The 19,136-nt window shown below is 44.2% G+C and overlaps 1 protein-coding gene and 1 pseudogene across 1 annotated transcript; one reads left to right on the forward strand and one right to left on the reverse strand.

Annotated features, from left to right (window-relative positions):
• Window positions 1-334: 334 nt before the first annotated feature.
• Window positions 335-7,599, reverse strand: LOC123059753 (deoxynucleoside triphosphate triphosphohydrolase SAMHD1 homolog). The gene is made up of 19 exons (XM_044482243.1): window positions 7,304-7,599; window positions 5,680-5,717; window positions 5,573-5,595; window positions 5,042-5,148; window positions 4,903-4,954; window positions 4,751-4,835; window positions 4,469-4,559; window positions 4,156-4,194; window positions 4,005-4,072; window positions 3,840-3,902; window positions 3,088-3,143; window positions 2,908-2,981; window positions 2,318-2,410; window positions 2,128-2,229; window positions 1,472-1,552; window positions 1,273-1,364; window positions 1,140-1,155; window positions 941-1,051; window positions 335-834 (listed from the first exon to the last, which is right to left on the reverse strand). Exons 1-19 carry the CDS (start codon window positions 7,460-7,462, stop codon window positions 730-732), a joined length of 1,455 nt encoding a protein of 484 aa, XP_044338178.1. The 5' UTR covers window positions 7,463-7,599; the 3' UTR covers window positions 335-729.
• Window positions 7,600-15,170: 7,571 nt separating this feature from the next.
• LOC123057408 (zinc finger protein 2-like) lies at window positions 15,171-15,598 on the forward strand (annotated as a pseudogene).
• The last annotated feature ends 3,538 nt before the right edge of the window (window positions 15,599-19,136 follow it).

Consider the following 19,136-nt stretch of genomic DNA (forward strand, 5'->3'; position numbering starts at 1 on the left):
ATTATTATATACTAATGGCGCACCGCTTGTCTGGTGCGTCATTAGTGTCAATCCCATCTATAGCCCTTTTTCTAGTAGTGTTCCACAGACAGTGTATAGTATAAATTATCCTCGAATCTCAAAAGGAGAAATGTTAGCGGGTAGCGTTGCATGACCGACTCCCGCATGCGTATACACGGACTGCCCCTTCCACAGACAGTGTATAGTATAAATTATCCTCGAATCTCGAAAGGAGAATTGTAAGGGTGAGATGAAACTTTGTACAGACTGATAGATGGCAGAGGATCAAATTTCTTTTAAATTCAAACAGAAGAACAAAAATAAGCCTCTTAGCTGAAAGAGATTCTATGTGTGTGATATATATTCACCATTGTGTAACTGGTAGCAATGTCGTCATCATCATCATGCATATAGGTGGTAAGGGTAAGCATAGGGTAACAGGGGAGGGAGTGCATGCCAAAATCACAATGCACCTGGTAGCCATCCTGTGTCAGTCAGCACCTACATATGCCGCCCAGAGTAAAATTCCCCCCCTTTTCCGTGCATCAAAACTGTACAATTCACCAGTGAGTGTGTCGTCCTTCCCTTGCCTACGCAGACCGACTTCCTAGCTAAAACCAACTGACTCTAGTAAGTAGTAGTAGTAGTATATATGTATATGTCCACCCTCCATGTCGTTTGTTTCGTTTCCTACTCTGCCTGCCTGCCTGTGGTATGCCGCAGCTAGAGCTAGTTGAACCTGCGCTTCTTCTTGGTGGGCGTGTCATGCACCTGCGTCTTCTCCCCGTACATCCTCATCTGCAGGTTCTCAAACGCCTCCGACACCGCGTCCACCTGCCACCCACCACCAAGGTTTTCAGGTTATTCAACCAAAATGGAACCAGTGTGTCTGTGTACGCGCGCTAGTAGCAACTGCCTGCATGTCTTCTTCTTCACTTACCAGCTCCGGCTTCTTGGCGTACACCCTCACGATCCTGTCCTGGTTGCACACAGGCAGCAGGTGGCTGACGCGTTCGTCCGTGATCGGGAACTTCTCTTCGCATCCGAAATCCTGGCGTCACCACAATTCTACTTAGACCATTGCCAAGGCATAATAACAACCATACATATCCAAGATAGGAAGGAGGTTTTGTACATACCTTGAAGAACTTGATGCTGTGGAACGGCCGCCATTATGCGTTTATAAAAGGGGGAAAAGGGGCGACTAGTTAGAAGTAGAGCTTGGAAGATAAATAACAGGCTGGGACTCATGGATGTAAAAGCATCAAAAACCTTTCCAGCGGGTTGTCCTTCCCACGCGTCAAGTCAATCTTCACATTGCTGACCGCCACGTCTTCCTCCTTAAGCAGCACCTTTGAAGTTATCTGAAGACACACAGGGAAAATTAGAAACAGAGAGCTTGCATAGTTAGTTTCAGGGAGGTCAGATAGTAGCAACCGACGCAAAATGAGTCAAGAGGGGAGACATGAACCTGTGAGCAAACTATGTCCTGTGCAGTTATATTCTTGAAATGGTCCAGTTTATCCTTTGGAACAGAATATTGATTGCAGAACTGCAACTCAAAAGAAAATTTAACTGAATCAACACATGCAAGACCACATCATAACATGAGATGCTGCTCATAACGTAAGTATGGTACAGAACAATATTAGAATCGCCTTGGCGTGAAAAGTCAAGTAATCTAGTGCAATATTGCAAAATTATCACACCCCAAAAATGTTCCTAAAAGAAAAATAGTAATAACATGTATGGACGTTACTATAGTCATCCAGCGCTACACTCACCTAAACACCTTCCCATTATTAATTTTAAGAGGCACCAACTCACTTATAAAGCCAAACCAGTCACTGTATCTGCCAACTCAACGCAAGACACACAAATAACACTATAAGCAAAACCTTGACTGAATCGACACGCAGAAACCGGTAACAGTTGCTCGAAACATTCAACAGGATACCGAGTTACCTGTCATATCGAGCTACACATTGAAAAACATTCAAATAATATTGCACGTGCATAACCGTAAGATCCACAGTTTGAGCACAAATAGCTGTGAGAACTGAGAAGCATGTAACAGAAGAGGAGACAAAATAATAGAACAGTATTACGACTGGAAAGAACTGCTACCTTGTAGAGCTCCCTTCGGCGGATACGTTGAATGATTTCCTTTGCTTTCTTCAGTTCATCGTTGGGAGCAGTTTCGATGCTTTTGACGATTGTGTCATCTAACTGGAAATCCCAGAGTTGTACAAGTAAGAGGGATAGACCAACAAAAGAAACATTAATGTAACAAAAATAACATTATCTGACACCAAACCTTCCAAAAGTCCTCTGGATCATCTGCATGCAAAGATATTCCCAAGTATTCATTAGCTTCAACAAGTGCATCCACAAGCATCAGTTCAACAGCCTATAACGATTGAAGACTGTTAGAAACAGTTCCATTTATATAGAAAGAAAGCAATGCACAGGAGACTGCAGATAACTGGAACTGGCAACGTGTTTTTGCAGGCATAATAGCTAACATTATAATTGGTGATGCAACTTAAAGGACATACATAAAGAAGAGGCAATATACAGGAGTGCAGATTTTTGGTGCATACACATTTATCAGTATAAATTGGTGAAGCAACTTAAGTACATCCAAAAATGAGATCACGACAGCACAATCATTTCATTTAAACATGAGACCTTTGAGAGCTTCATCTAAAAACCCTACTATGATTATCTTCTACAATACCCTATACGACAACAGTTAACACTGTTGACAGGAAGTCTCAGTGTAATGTAACACAGTCGTATGGACTTACTTATGGGTTTTCTCTTGATGTAACCATGATATTTTGTAATGTAAATAAGGCAATACTGTGCTGGAGTTGGAAAACCCTGAGTATAAAGAACATGTACCTTTACTTTGGCATGGGTATAGACAGTCCGATGCAGATCAGCACGTGTTGTGAACAATTTATGGATGCTCAGATCTGTAATTCCAAGTGGAGTATACCAGGTCACGTATTAGATACTTACAGAAAAAAAATGGCAATGGAGAAAAAATGGCAATAGATGTCTGTTATATAGTAGACCTACAGTCTTTGGCAGGGTAGCATATTTCATCACCCATCACTCGCATACCTTCTAAAAGCCTGCATGAAAAATGGCAATGAACCACATGGTATGATAATTATCATGGTAATAAATGTTAAAAAGACCTCAAGTGAATTTCCCCAAAGAAGACAAGACAGCAATTAGCTTGAGTTTGGTGGCAAGTCGCAAATTTAACACCTTCACAGCGCAACTATTTCAAACGTTCAGCCACAATGATTAATGCATGTCTCACATAAAAGCTTGAAAAGATAATGTTTGTTTGATCTTAGAAGGCCCTGTATGAACCAGCTAATTATATGAAAACACACTTTTACCTACTGAAAAGCAATACCAAGACAGCGCTATCTTATCAAAGGGAAAGTAAAACATCGTGAAAGAACAGGGTCTAAGTTTTCCGTGTTACTTTTCTGTATTTTATTATCTTCTAAGAGATCAACGTCTAGCCAAAGATATGGACAAGTTCTCTCCAAATACTCATGATCACAAAATCACATTGGCATTCTTGTCAGGACATAAATGTTGCCAACAGTGTATCTGACATTCTTTCATCATCATAATCATATCCTCAATTATGTTAACATTCCTAAACTTCCATTGCGGATCTACGTAATTATCTGGCATTGTCAGTTTGCCCAACAGTGCAGATCTTGGAATGCCTGTGTTCATATTCTCAACTAGGTCATAGGGGCACAATTGGGCAAAAGAAATTTGGCACGTTTGATGGCAAAATATACCTCCAGTGCTGGAAATTGCTGCCAATACCACATGCTCTGCAATCACGGTCAATGTAGTCGAACCTGCATCATTACTCTAGGTTATGCCATAACCAGATGATGGTAGAGAGATAATGGTAGACTTATAGACGAAATTTGGAAGCACGATACAAAGAAGGCCCTTACTTGTCAACATCTATACCGTTGCGCCCATTAGCAACAATGTCGTAAAGGAAACGCTTCTCCTTCACACCCTGTGAAGAACCAATCTACATTTAATCAATCTATTTCAATCGAAATGGGTGATTAAAATAGCAGGAGAGAACAATATACATACTTCTGCTGTGGAGACGTCAGAGCTTGCAACTATCATTTCCTGTAGAAATTTTTGAAGGAGAAGGGTAAGAATTTAATAACTTAGAACAGCAGACTGTGCTGTACTATTACAAGCTATGCAGGATACCCTACAAATGAACATCATGCCTGACTGCTCCAGGTTTTTCATTTCATATTTTTATAACAGTACTACCTAGAGATGGCAGGTTGCACAATGAACTGAATTCTGTATGACACGTAAGTAAAATCGCTTCAAAATTGGAATGATAACTAAGTTGGTGCCACCACAAGTTCTTATATGAAATGCAGTTTACCTTGATAACTTTCAGATAATCAGGTTCAATATCTATTGCGTGTTTATCAACAATGCTGTCCAGAAGCAGTGCAGACATATGTTCATGGGACCTGAATAAGCAAGTGAGATTTTATTTATTAAAATGTTAAAGCAAAATCTCCAGATAACTTTAAAAGATTAACAGGCATATGGAAAGACAGACAAGTGGATGAATAATCATTAACCATGCAATGTTAATATGCTCACACGCGTGGCACCTTGACAACTAAAACAAAATGTTGGAGTTGGAAAAGAGAATCACCATGTTGATCCTGGATGAACACGAGGAAGAAACTCATGCTCAAACAGATGACTGAAGGGGCCATGTCCAATGTCATGTAAGAGACCTGAACAGAATTATCACAAAGATCATTAACAAGCAAAACTTGTTGAGACACGGTTGAGAACACCAACCTGCAAGTTTCACAGTTTGCACATCAATGCGGTCAATGCCAAGCTCGTTTCCCTGTTGAGTGAAAAAAATGCATAAGCTTCTGCATTATAAGTAAACTGTCACTTGCCAGTATATAAGACAGTGCTCCATGGTACAAACCTGGTACTTCTGAAGATTGTTCATAGCCTCCCCAGCAAGTCTATAAACACCTAATGAATGTTCAAAACGTGTGTGGACAGCCCCGGGAAACACCAGATATGTAAGGCCTGAAAAGCATACAGAGCATGTTACACAAACATCAATGAACTGTAAATTTCATCAGAGTTGGATTACCCATAAAAGAAGCTCACAGCACTCTTCATTTTAGATTTTTTTTTTAAGATCATCTAAATCGTACTCCCTCCGTCCGGAATTACTTGTCGCAGAAATGGATGCATCTAGAACTAAAATACGTCTAGATACATCCATTTCCGCGACAAGTAAATCGAGACGGAGGGAGTATACAGTAAACACTGTTGCACAAAGAAGTCCATGGTCGCCTGACAAATTTGAAGTAGCAATGCACTTTCACTGTTCACTAGCACACAAAAAAACATAGGATATGGGACTCCATTTAGATTTCTGACACTCCCAGCAAGATAGAATGCAAAGTTCCCAATATGGTTTCTCTAGCAAGGGAAGAAAACTCACCAAGCTGTTTCAGATCCCGCAACCTGGATGAAATGAAAACATAATTAGGCCATCTAGAAAGTTAAATAGGCAAATGTGCAGCAATAATTTGGGAAAACTCAAGTCACCTCTGAAATTCCTCTGTATCCACAAATTCACGGGCCAACTGCACATCAGAGGAAGTAATTGTTATTGAAGAAAAGTGAATAGCTTAAGGAACAGAAACTATCAGAGAAAGTGACTCTTATTACAGATGATGAATAGTTGGGAGTAGAAATTATGTAAAGCTTCTATTTCTCAGTAGACATACAGAAAATTAAATTAGTAATAAAAGTTGAACTATTTTTCCATATATATGAAATAGACAATTAGTGTGATCATTATATACTGACTGATGACTGACCACGCATCCAAGTTACACAAAGCAATTATTCATTCATAAAAAGAAACAGCAGGTGCAGTGTTCTACTTGTAACGCATGGCAGAGCACTGAAGCTCAAAATGGAAAACCACTTGGCCAACAGCAAGAAGACGAGGGCAGTTATGAATGATCATTTAATACTGTAGGACACAAGAGAACTCCCAACAGAATCCTCAGTGGTTGAACACATTTAAGTTTGAAATAAAAGGAATATACATATATGCAGCATGAGATCCTGTTACTAATTGGTTGCAAGACTGAAGATGGTCCAATGCTAGTGCCATCAGAACTGAGTTACTCAAATTCAGGATACTGGAATGTGAAAACGGTATGCAGATTACTACTATCCAATATTATGTAACTTGAATACGACCTAGTTAGTGGAGACACATTAGGACGGACGTTACGAATTGCCATAAGCAGAGCAGCAGCTACACCAGGCAGCAGTAACTGTAGTGAGGTAGAATAAACGAGTACAAAGAGTAGCCAAGCCAAAAATAGCCATGAAGTGCAATGCTGAAACAGTCCTTTTGGTGCATCATCACTAAACTGGTAGTAGCATGCTCCATGTTCCATTACTTGGGGGACGCACGTTACAGCCCAAGCACTAATAATGGATAAACAGGCCAATCAAAGCATAATACGTTTATTTAATTATTAACCCCATAATAACTATTATAATACCCATCGCTCTCTCAAGGTTGACCCCGGTCATACTCAGGTCAGGCAACAACAATATTCCCATTCTCCGGTGGAGGAAACAGAAACAGGTCATACATTAGCACAAGCAAGCGTGGAAAAGGTCCAGCCACCGAATTTTAAACACTGCCGGGCACATGGCGCAGGCACCGAATTTTAAAACGGAAGGGCACATGGGCAGTAGTACTTCCTGGCTAGTAATAAGCAGTTGATACGCCACAACAACACAAACATACAGCCGAAAATCTGAAGAGGAAAAACAGCAGGTAATCAGGTGGACGGGGACTTGCGCCGTCGTTGCTGTTTGGTCCCGTGGTGGAGCACCATTTCCACGGGACTGAAATCGGACTGAATCGCAGCGCCCGACGATGACAAACAGACAGACATAAGGAAACGCATACTCGTCGGGGGAAAAAAAAACTCGGACCGCTCGCGGGCGCGGAGGAGCGAGCGGTGCGATGAAGGCCCGAAACGAATCGAATCGCCGACCAACCCGAAACCGACGGATTGCTCGCCCAAACCACCGGAGCGAACCCCACAACCACAACCAACCAATCGATAAGGCAGCCAGCCGAGCCGCCGCAACAAAACAAGAGCGAGCAGGAGGAAGGGGAAGCAGTGGAATCGCTCACGGGGTCGAGGGAGATGTTGCCGTGGAGGTTGTCGAAGACCTGCTTGGTGGAGCCGCGGTCGTAGTCGCCGTACAGGTACCTGCCCGCCGCCGCCACCGGCAGCACGGACACCGCCACCGGCCGCTCCCCCTCCGCCGCCGGGGCGCAGTACTCGCCCATCTCCTCCGCGGTTCGCGGAACCCCCGCCGCTTGGCTCGCGGAAGGAAGGTTCGAGGCGGCGTTTGGTTGTGGGGTTGGAGGAGGGGATGGGAGAAAGGCAAACTGCAAAGACGATTGATTGATTAATATTTAATAGCAGCAGCGCTGGCCAGAGATTGGGAGGTTTACATTAGTAGATATGGAAGGTTTACATTAGTAGATCGGATTAGATTATGAGCGGGTCGCGCTGGCTGGGACGTGGGCCCGGCGCGCGTCCGGCCCCACGCGTCGGCGGGTGGCCAGGTGTGAGGACGCGTGACGCCGTCGCACGGGGAACGCACCGGCGTACACTCCACTCCCAAGGGAATGCCTTATTAGCCTAGGCGTAACGCCAAGAATATTCCACTCTCTTTTTTTTTTTTTTTGCGAGGAAGAATATTCCACTTCCTGTTGATGATGCTACTACTCAGGTACTACTTCCTGTTGTAGGTTATGAATGCTGGGCAATGCTAACTCGCAACCGTTTGGGATAGCAAACAAACGCCATTTTCCACGCAGTTTTAGTTGGACGTGAGATCAAATGGTGGCGGTTTCTGAAGAAAAAATGTCATGCGTCGCCATCCATATTAGGGTGCATGGATGTTTGGTCCCTAGCCCCGTCGGTCCTTTCTTCATCTCCTCGTTGCGACAAAACTAATGGTCGGGCTAAACCTGTGCACTGGTGAATGAAGGCGGCATTGAGGAGGTCTCTTCTCTAATAGGCCTTCGCTCTGGCACCTGCCGGCGATGAGATGTGATCTACATGTGATTTTTTCCAAAGTTATGCGATTTTTTACATTGCATTATTTTTTTTAATATCACCAACATACTTTTTAAATGTGTGTACATTTTATAATACAATCAATTTTTTTAATCAAATGAAGATTATTTACAAATTACATGAACAATTATGTACATTATGTGGCCTATTTTAATGCACAGTCAGCCTTTTTTTTTGAAAACTTAGTAAAGTAATTACAAAAATATGTATATTGATAACATTCTGAAAAATAATAAAATATCAAAATGAAAAAAGGACAAAGCAAACCAGTCACTTCCAACTATGGCAGGCCATTTAGGCTGGCCCTAAGTCGAGCGGTTCTACCATCTCACAACAGGCGAGACATAGGCGCTCCCAAGCCAAGTGTTTGTTAGCATTTATTTCTTGGAGGGTCTATTTATCACTTGTAGCGAGATATACAGGGTTGGTCGATTAGTGTCTTCTTATTTGCTTCTACGCTAGGCTCATTATTTTCTTTATGTTTTTACATTTTAATTTTTTTGATTTCTCATGTACTAAAAATGTTCTGATTTTTGGGTCAGTTTTCTCTCATTTCCGCGAGAGTGTTTTTTTTTCACATTTTAAATGTATATCTACATAGGAATTTACTTTACATAATTTTGAAAAATGTTCACGGTGCATTAAAAAGATATTAATGGAATGCGAAAGTTTGTTCATGCAGTTTACTAAAATGTTCATACAATTAAAAAGAATTCTCATGGAACTTCAAAAATACTCAAATATTTCAAAATATGTTCATAACATTTCTTAAAAAAATGATCATAAATGTAAAAGAGGACACTTCTAGAAAACCAACCATAGCACACGCAGTTCATTCAAACATTTTGAAATATGTTCATGACATTTCTAAAAAAGACTTGAAAATATAAAAAATGACAACGTTTTCACATTCTACGCTCTCCTTTTATTATGAGCGGATAATTGAGAGCATCATCTATATCAAGACCCTCACAACCTGGATTGGACCTGAAGGGATTCCAAGGAATAACTTCACATGCGACCTCACTAGAATTGATATGCCTCCTTCAGATTCAAGAGCCTTTATGAACCAACCATAGCATATGACCCTTATTTACCTCCAGATATTCCATGGACAAGAAGCTCTCAAACCCAATTTTTCTGATAAAACTTATTTGCTTGTCACTTAGAAGCTTCATAATTGGCGGAAGGAGGTTAACAATTTTTCAACACGCATGAAGCATTTTTCAAAAAAGCCGTGAATACTTCAAAAAATATGTGATGTTTTTGAAGTGTTATGAGCGTTTTTGAAATGTCAAAAACTTTATTTGACTGCTGTGAAACATTTTTTTTTGAAATTATGCGAGCAAACTTTTATGATATATAAACATTTAAAAAAATCACAAACATACTTTTGAGACGCATGTACATTTTTAGAATATGATGAATGATTTTTTGCATAAAATTAAATTTATTTAGAAATTACTTGAACAATTACTTACATTATGTGAAAATTTTGTATTACACAGTCAGCCTTTTTTTCTTCCAAAACTTAGTAAAGTAATTTAAAGACATTTATATTTATAATATTTTTAAAAAAACCTATAAAAATGGACGAAATAAACAAACGAAGCCACCCAACCGCTTCCAACTTGGTTGGGCCATTTAGAGCGTCCCGAATTCGAGCTGTTCTACCATCCCGCAGCAGTCGAGCTGTTCTACCATCTCTGTTTAGAAAAAAAGTATATAGTTCACGAACAAACAAACAAATAGACAATCACTCAAAAAAGCGGGCCGTAAACACCTGTCAGTAAATATAATACTCCCTCCGTCCCAGAAACTACACTAGTGTCAAAAAGGTTCTTATATTATGGAACAGAGGGAGTAGAAATCAACTTACACTGCACATGGGTAGTGAAGCACGTGAGAAGAAGCACCGACAGTATGATTGGTGCAAGGGAACGGCTCCCAGATATAGGAAGCGGTAGGATTCCATTCACGCATCCATCCATCAAGCAGTGCAGTGACTGGCGCAACGTCAATCTAGCTGCCTGCCATGAGCCATCACTGTATGCAGATACTCCTTGAACCATCATGCACTCAGGTCGGACATGACATGCACCACTCAGGCTTGCATGGATCACTACCAAACTGTTGCAGCGGTACTGGAACATCTGTAGCCACGATCGATCCATGTTCACCAATGGATCTACGTGCAGCTGGCTATAAACCTCCCGCGCCGCACCTCAGCTCAGCTCGCTATGTCTATGCTAGAGTGAAAGCCATACACCGTGGCACCGAGCAACCAAGCTTCCCCTAGCTTCTTCTTCGGCAGACTGATGGAGGCTCAAGCTGCCCCTGCTTCTCTAGACCTGTCTCTGGCACTGGGCACCATGCCACAACCGTTACCACCACCAGCAGCTCCATCTCGCTCTCTTCACGCTGCTGGAGATGCCGTTTCTAGCCCTCCTGCTGGCGCCGGTTGGAAGGTCTTCTCCTGCCTCTTCTGCGAGAAGAAGTTCCTCAAGTCGCAGGCGCTGGGCGGCCACCAAAACGCGCACAGGAAGGACAGGGGCGCCAGCCTCTACCTCCCAGCTGCTGACCACCCCTGGCCGCCGAACACCGCAACGGCTCATCCTGAGATCGGCGACGAGAAGCAGCTTGATCTCAGTCTTAAGCTTTAGCTAGCGCGTACGTACGTTTTCTCCTATTTAACTAGCTAGTGTGTGTGCATGTGTTTATATGCACTAGACATCTCTGGTATGTACTGTACGTATGTATATATGAGAGAATGCTGCCCAGTTTGCAAATGTGAATGTACCCATGGGAAAAACCTTCCGTTCACTGTTATAAAATATCTTGGATATTTCAATACAAAGTACATATGGACAAAAATGAGTGAACAAACACACTAAAACCTGTGTACATACATCTAATTTACAAAAAAGTTAGAACATCTTTATAGTAAATGGAGGGAGTATATGTCATGTAACAAACCCCCATTTAAGAAAAACAAATCTCAGACCATGTTTGTGATTACTACGTTAGTTATTAAAATGAAAATATACTACTTTGCAGTAAAAACCCATTATACACATGAAAAAAAGTGCTCCCTCTAATCATTATTTTCACCTATAAAACGGCGCTTATCGAAAAAGGCAAGGTGATACGAAACTAATAATTAGGCCAGGATGTAGGTGACGTGCTGACACAATGTTTTCTTTTCATATATTAAACAATCAAGAATTAACCCTTTGCCCATATTTCCTTGCAAACATCATCATTACTTGTCACAACTAAGGCATCTAGAGTGCTAGGTTGGCAACCTACTCTTAGCTCTGCCTGTGATTTAGAATTGCCAACAGAAACATGTTATACAGTGAAGAGCAAGCACTCTCCACATTATATCATGGATGCAACATAATCTTTTTCTTTTGTAGCTAGAACCTCTTTTCACATGTAATTTATCGAATCATATGCCCCACTACATTAAGATCCTTTTCTATTGTTTTCCCGTGTAAAAAGTGACGTTATTTTTAGTGTTATCTCTAGAAGTAAAATATTCACATTCCTCCAGTCATGCAACGATTAAATTCAAAAGGTTTGCTTAATCTATGTTGTCTAAGATTTGTTACGTCTAAGTTGATGCCTTGAGCCATGTTGAGATTCACGAGGGATGGCGAGAATATTTTCTTTTCTTTCTATGAGAAAGGGTGTGATGAGTTAAGAATATTAGCTTAGAGGGATACGGACGTTGATATGTACTTAAAATAATTCAGTCAACTTACACATACCCGGACCAAAATTCTAACTAGAAAACATATAAGAGATGATGATATCTAAGTACAATAAGAAAACTATTTTATGTTTACCGTCATCGGACCATCTCCTCGTAGAAAAGAAGGCAAAACTCTTTCTTTTTATTTCCCTGCCTTCAAAATTTCGTTTTATTATTGTTGAGTATCGTCAAATCAAATCAAGCAACTATCATTAATATTTTTGCTTCGTTTAGAAAGGACCGAGGCCATCTTGCACTATTGTGCATGTCATAAAACACAGTAGGTAGATCAAATATAATAGCCGATTCATGCCCCCCCCACCCCCCCGCGCGCGCGACTTGTTTCCCTCGGGCATTCAGACCATTTTCTCTACTCTGATGCCATTTTAGATGCGGTACCCCTGAGATGTGTTCTTGTCTGACAGAGGACACTTATATATGACCTCTCTTTCCTAGATGAACCATAAAGCAACAACGAGTAAAACAAACAGTTAATCGGAGTTAAACTACAATAAAAAATTAAGCTAACACCCATAAAATAACCCAAATTCCATCATGTTATTCCTACATAACTAAATTCATAATCCCTACCAACTTATTTCTGCCAACATGCAACAATCATCTCAACATGCAACCATGCATGGAAATTTTCGTTCTATTAGACTACTTATATTTACCATACAACAATTAAATACAATAAACAAACTATATTTCTAGTTTCGGTATTCATACTATCAATCCAAATATTAGTATTCCAACAACCAAATTAGTTGAGATATAATGGAATCAATTTCCACATCCACACGCATGTATCGTCTGATAACATGATCCTTGAACATTTGCCGGGGTCAATAAAGAATAAACTACTCCCTCTGTTTACAAATATAAGACGTTTTTTGGGGTCTAAAAAGTCTTATATTTTGAGATAGAGGTACACTATGGAATGAGCCAGCATTGTCGTATGTCCAGGAGGGCAAGATCCAGCGAGCACTGCACGCACAATGGACGGATGCTGGTAGTTTCTCTTAGAGAAAGTACGATGTACACTATTGACGGAGACTTGAGCAGATCTATAGGTATATATGCCAGCTGAAGTGAAGTGTCTGTCATGGCCTGCATGCCCACACAGGCCGGGCCATAAAATAATATTGAGAGCTCGCCAGGACGTATGAACTGACGAGGACACGTCTGATCAGTGCATCTGGTTTTGGCCATGTATAGCCTTGCTTGTTATGTGCCGACATAGGTACATGAATAAACGGTTGTGCCCTTGGCCCCAAGAGGACAAAGGCAATGAACCATGTTGGTACTTTTTTTATTTGGTTAATAAGATGGCCGTATGCATCGTTCTGATGCAGAGGCCGGGGAATCCCCATTTTCAAAAAAAAGAGGACAAAGGCAATATCACCTATATGACACTGATGTTGAAGAAGATCCTAATCTGATGGTGACCTCTGTGTGGTCTACAATTTGAAAAGTACAAGTGGTATGTATGTCCGCCTGCGTGTCAACAATTCGTGTACTTGGGGGAGGTTAATTAGTCATGCGTCGTGTAGCTAGGATCATGTTGCCTGTTGTATGTTGTATGCATAATTAGTTTTCCTTATCAAAAAAGCATAATTAGTTTTGTCTGCACTCGCACATGTTTAGGTTTTCTTGTTATGTGCCGACATGTCGCACATGTAGCTAGCTTCGGTCCATGCCCCCTCGATTCCCCTAGCTAGATTGAAGAGGACAAAGAGAAGAACGTTTTTATGCTACTTATTAAGGTGAACATCCTAATCCAATGGGGTACTTTGTTGGGCTACAACTAGGTTTGTTTCCTTGGTGTGTGCCGGCATGTGCCGACTAGATTGAGGAGGACAAATAGAAGAGAGTTATTATGGTAGTGATGATGAAGATGGTGCGGCCGTATAACCGGCCTAGACGTGCGTGTGAATGTATTTCTGATTCATCACGGTAATGGCGCTACGGTACATTACTATAGACCCACTGATCGATATTTCACCGGCAAATTTTTTTTGTACTAAGTTTGCCAAAAGGAATCTTGATTCGGTGGAATTTATTTGGTCAAGCGACACCCATTTAAAGTTAGATGTGGCTATACTTTTAGGACTGATTACCTTGTCATAGATCACAACTAGTAGCGATTCATGCAACCTCCATGAACGGCCACCGTACCCTCCCCCTCCCCTCCAAAGCTTCGTCGTGTTTACCAATGTTTTCTCAAGGATTTGGAAGAACCACATCACGGAAGTATTTCACAGTTACCACCTCCCTCGCCACCGTTGACCCTGAAACATTGACGACAACGAGGTTAAATTTGACACTGTTGCTACTCCCGCTATCTTAATGAACCTATCCTCTGTTGGAATAGCCTAGTTTTGGGTGCCATGGAAGCGTTTCTGGTTTAGCTGCCATGGAGCCGTTATCGTTGCCGTGGCAGCACTTTAATTCAGTTAGCGTTTCCTTTGGTTCTGTGTGTAGTCAAGCCCACGAGACGCGCTGTGTGCGATCCGCGGACTATTTGTAGGGAGTCGTTGGCTAAGTACTTGGTCATGTGGGATGGCACGAACCGGAACGAGTGCGTAGGCCGTGGCATGATTTAGTTCTGTTGAGAAATAAAAGGAGCAAAACAGAAAAGACAGCAACACTTTGCGCCGCAAAAATTCCTCTCTCATGAGCTGAAATCCATGGTTGAGAGGCGAAAATCGACATCCTCAAGAGCAGGATCCAAGTTTCGTCGTGAGTCGATCGGCCTCGCAAACCTAGACCATGTTTTAAAAGATTGTATTCGCTTGATCCGGCCTTAATATTTGGTCTAGTGGAAACATAGTTCAGGTTTGCCACACTTCTGACCTGTCGACAAAAGAATAAGGATCAACAACCCACGATGATCGATAGACAAGAATCACCAACAAACTGTTACTACCTCTGTAGCCATGATCTGCCTCGACGTCCCTCTCATGGGCTGGTGTTCCTCTGTGGTTGGCTATGGCTGGTGCCCCTCGCAATAGTGCGGCTCCCAGATTTAGCAAGTGGCACGCTTCCATCTATAAACTCCTCACTCCACACCATGACTAGCCGTAGGCTAGAGAGTGAAAGAAAGCCACACGAGAAGCTGGGCTGGCCTCCTGCAAATATCTCTCTCAATGGAGGCTGCCCATGGCGCAGCAGCATCTATGGACCTGTCCCTGACGCTGGCCCCCATGCCACCACCAGCACCTCCATCCTCCTCTGCTTCGGCTGCAGCAGACGCCGCTGCCGGCGACAGCGGCTACGGCCATGGCCATGGTGGTGGCGGCCGCGAAGAGAGATCATCGAGGCGGCTGTTCTCGTGCCTTTTCTGCGAGAAGAAGTTCCTCAAGTCGCAGGCGCTGGGCGGCCACCAGAACGCGGCAACGCGCATAGGAAGCAGAGGATCGGCAGCTGGAACGCACACCTCTACCTCCAATCCGACCACGACGACCGGCCGGCCACCACGGTGGCAATGGCGCCAGCGAGATGGCCAAAGGCGCGCCTTGACGACGACGTCGAGAAGCAGATGCAGCAGCAGCTTGATCTCAACCTTAAACTTTAATTAGCTAACTCGTGTGTATCCCTTATCTTTGGCATCCATTTATGTATCAAGATCCGTGCAAACACATTTGTCTTTTTTGTTTCTCCCAAATGACACAACATATGAACTTCAAATTTTGCAAAACAACAACACATTCTAACTACAATATAGGAAAAAAACTTTCAGATTTTTTCATGCATTTCAAATACTTGAAATAATATTTTTATTTAAAGAAAATCTCATTTTGTATATTTATATCAGATCAAAAAATCTGAAAGTTTTTTCACACATTGATGTTCTAATGTTTGTTCGGTCTGCAAAGTTTGAAGTTCATATGTTGTTTCATTTTCGAGAAACAAACAAAAAAAATCTTCTTGTTGTTAGTTAGTTGGAGAGTACGGATCTCAAAGTAAGGCTGGAGGGTTGAGGATAAGAGGTTCCATGTAGCCTGAGCTACGAAGAAACTTTGTGTTACTACTATCTTACTTTCAATCTTCTTATCCTGTGGGAACCAGCTACCCAATCTTCGTACTGTACTGTATATATACTTTAGTTTGTACTACCACGGTCTTCCCCTAAGTCTAAGGTTAGATATTTATAACCACGATGGGCTAATTTCATTCCTATACGTCCGCTGATGCGTATCCGAGAGTCTGAGGGCTCATTTGTTAGTGTACATTTTTTTTTGCAACTCAGTTAGTGTACATAGTCGTATCCCTCAAATAGTATGCATGAAATCTCAAGACTTTTCTTGAATTTTTTAAAGTAAAATTTGTTAGTGTACATAGTCTTTGTCTCAGAAAAGGAAAGATTTTCTTCACCCCAGGCCATGATAAGGGCAACTTCAATGCCGTGCTTCAAAACGCCTCTAAACATTCAGACATTAAGGTCCAAACACTTGTTATCCAACATCGTGCATCAAATGTCCGCAAATTGGTTCAAATGTCTGAATTCCTACAAATCAAAAACAACCTTGTGGGAGGTTTGGGGGAGTCTAGATGCCCGCTACGAAAGACTCCGACACACCATGCCCACTCAAAACCCCTTTTCCAGATCCCTTTTCCCCACTCGGTCCCTTCCCCTTGCTTTGTATCCATACACACCAAGATCGCCGCTGCCGCTATACCACTCTGGCCGCTAGCCAGTTCTTGCCGGACCTCCAGTTCTCCACCCAGTTGCCTTGTACTTCGCCGTTGTTCCACCCTGGATCTGGCCGCAACCCAGGTATCCCCTGCCTTGCGGACGCCATCCATGACTGACACTACCTAGTCAGTGGTCAACTCGATCAAAACCACCTGACTTAGTGAAAACCGTGAGGAGGGTTGATTTTTAGACCGCGTGATTAGTTCAGGGTCAAAAGCACGGTGTAGGATGACCGGTTTTGAAATTTGGGGTTTAATTCTAAAACAAGCTTATAGTTCAGGGTTGTAATGTGGATTTTTAGTAGTGGAAACATATATAGTTGAGATGTGGTTTTGCCATGCTTTTGACCTTTCCATAACAGAATAAGGATCAACAAATGCATGATATCGACAAGAATGACCACCAAGCTGTCACCACCTCTGTAGGCATGATGTACCTCGACGTCCTTCTGGGATCGTGTTCCGCGTGATTTGCTATATCGGTGGGTGGACCTTAGCAAGTGGTTCGCTTCCATCTATAAACATCTCACCCATGGCCAGCAGTAGGCTAGAGAGTGAAAGCCACAGTGGAAGCCGAGCTGACCTGCAAATATCTCCCCATCTTCTCCAACGGAGGATCCCCATGACGCATCATCTTGTTTAGAGCATCTCAAGCCGTTCGCCCCTCCAGGGGCTAGAAAAAAGCACCGTCTGGGGGTGAATCGGCGGTAACTTCGGCGTGGGGGCGATCGGGTACCCAGCCGCTGCCCCAGGTCGCCCCAGAAGCCCTTTTTTGAAAATGAAATCGGCCAAACACGACACAAAATTCGTCCAAACTCGAGGGTTTCTATTCATATTTAGACAAAAACTTAAAAACATAAACTAAAACTAACTAAAAACGACATTACTACACCGCCGCCCGCCTTCTACAAGCCGAGGAGCTTATAGAACCGGGTGTAGTTGACGCCGCCGCCGTCGTCGTCGTTGTTATCGTCGCCACCGCCGTCCCTGCTGCACCCCTGACCAGCGTTGCCGATTCCCGAGGGGTTGGACGGCCCGTGCGCCCCTCGTCGTCGCTGTCGAGGATGACGACGCCGCCCTCCTCGCGTTCGGGGCGCCGAGCTTTGATCTCCTCGAAGGCCCGATGCTGGCCGCTCCATCTGCTCACGGACGTATTCCGCCTTCGCCCACTTGAGGGCGGTCTCGTCCTCGGCAGCCATGGCCTTGTGCTCCTTCACGGAGAGCAAACCCGGCTCGGTCTTCGGCCTGACGAGGCAGTAGGAAGAAGGAGAGGGGCGGCCGCCCTCGTTGATGACGAGGGCGCCGCCGCGGGTGCAGTGCCCAAGTGGCGTCTCCTGCGGCTCTGGCTTGATGGGGTGGAGCGTCGATGAACCGGAGGAAAGAAAGCCCAAGCCCGATGATGAGGAGGTCGCCGTCTCCATTCGCCGCGGCTTCGAGGAACTACCGCGGCGGCGAGAGAAGGACATGAGTGTTGGGTACTCCAGGCGTGGCGTATTGCCGGCCTTGATGTGCTCGTGGACGGCTTCGAGGGTGCGGCCGGGCATGCCCCACCGTTCGCGCCGCTCGTCAGAGTTGAGGCGGCCGCGGGGCAGGACGGCGTTTGTGGAGACGACCTGGTTGGCGTGGCGGCGGTGGAAGTACATCGTCCACAGCGTGTGGCAGTCGGCGGCGTACCTCGCCTCGTTCCGCTTCTTCTCCGACAACGACAACTAGATGCGCGCTATCTTGGCGCGCTGTTCAGCACTGGTGGGCGCTGGGGCGCCACTGGCGCTCAGCCTCCACGAGCCCGGCCTGCCGCATGTCCGGGGCGCCGGTTAGTCGGCCTCGTAGAGGAGGCACGCCTCGTCCTCATCCGTTGCCTGGGAAGCACTCGGCCATTGCCTATCGACGGTGGAGAGAGGGAGAGAGAGGGGCATCGAAGAAGTTGGCGGCGCGAGGGGGCGCGAGGGGTGTCGGTGGCGAGGGCTTGTGCGTTCAATGGCAAGGGAGGTCGGCTTTTATAGCCGTGGGTGGGCGGTGAGAGGGCTGCTGCCATGTGCCGCATGGCGGGAGAGGGCGGGACGTGTGTCATCGCGGCTTCACTGCGCAGCCCGTGAGGCATCAATGGAAGGCTGACCGGCGCGATAGCGCGGCAGCCTTGGCATTGATTCCTGCAGGAATCGAGGCGATGAGGACGACGCAGATGGCGAGTCGCTGACTCGGCGGGCCCATTTCATTTCGCGCAAAAAAATGTTTCTCCCGGCGCCTCTGGGCGGCCCCAGCGCGCCGGGTTCGGCCTGGGTCCGCCAGCGCCAAAATCGGCCCGAGACGATGAAATGGGGGCTTCTAGGGACGCGACTGGGCCGAATTTTCGATGCTGGCGACAAAAATGGGCCTGGGGGAGGGGGGGGGGGGGGCTTGTCGGGGGCGTGGCTGGA

Source organism: Triticum aestivum, chromosome 3A, assembly GCF_018294505.1.
Source record: "Triticum aestivum cultivar Chinese Spring chromosome 3A, IWGSC CS RefSeq v2.1, whole genome shotgun sequence".
NCBI classification, from domain to species: Eukaryota; Viridiplantae; Streptophyta; class Magnoliopsida; order Poales; family Poaceae; genus Triticum; species Triticum aestivum.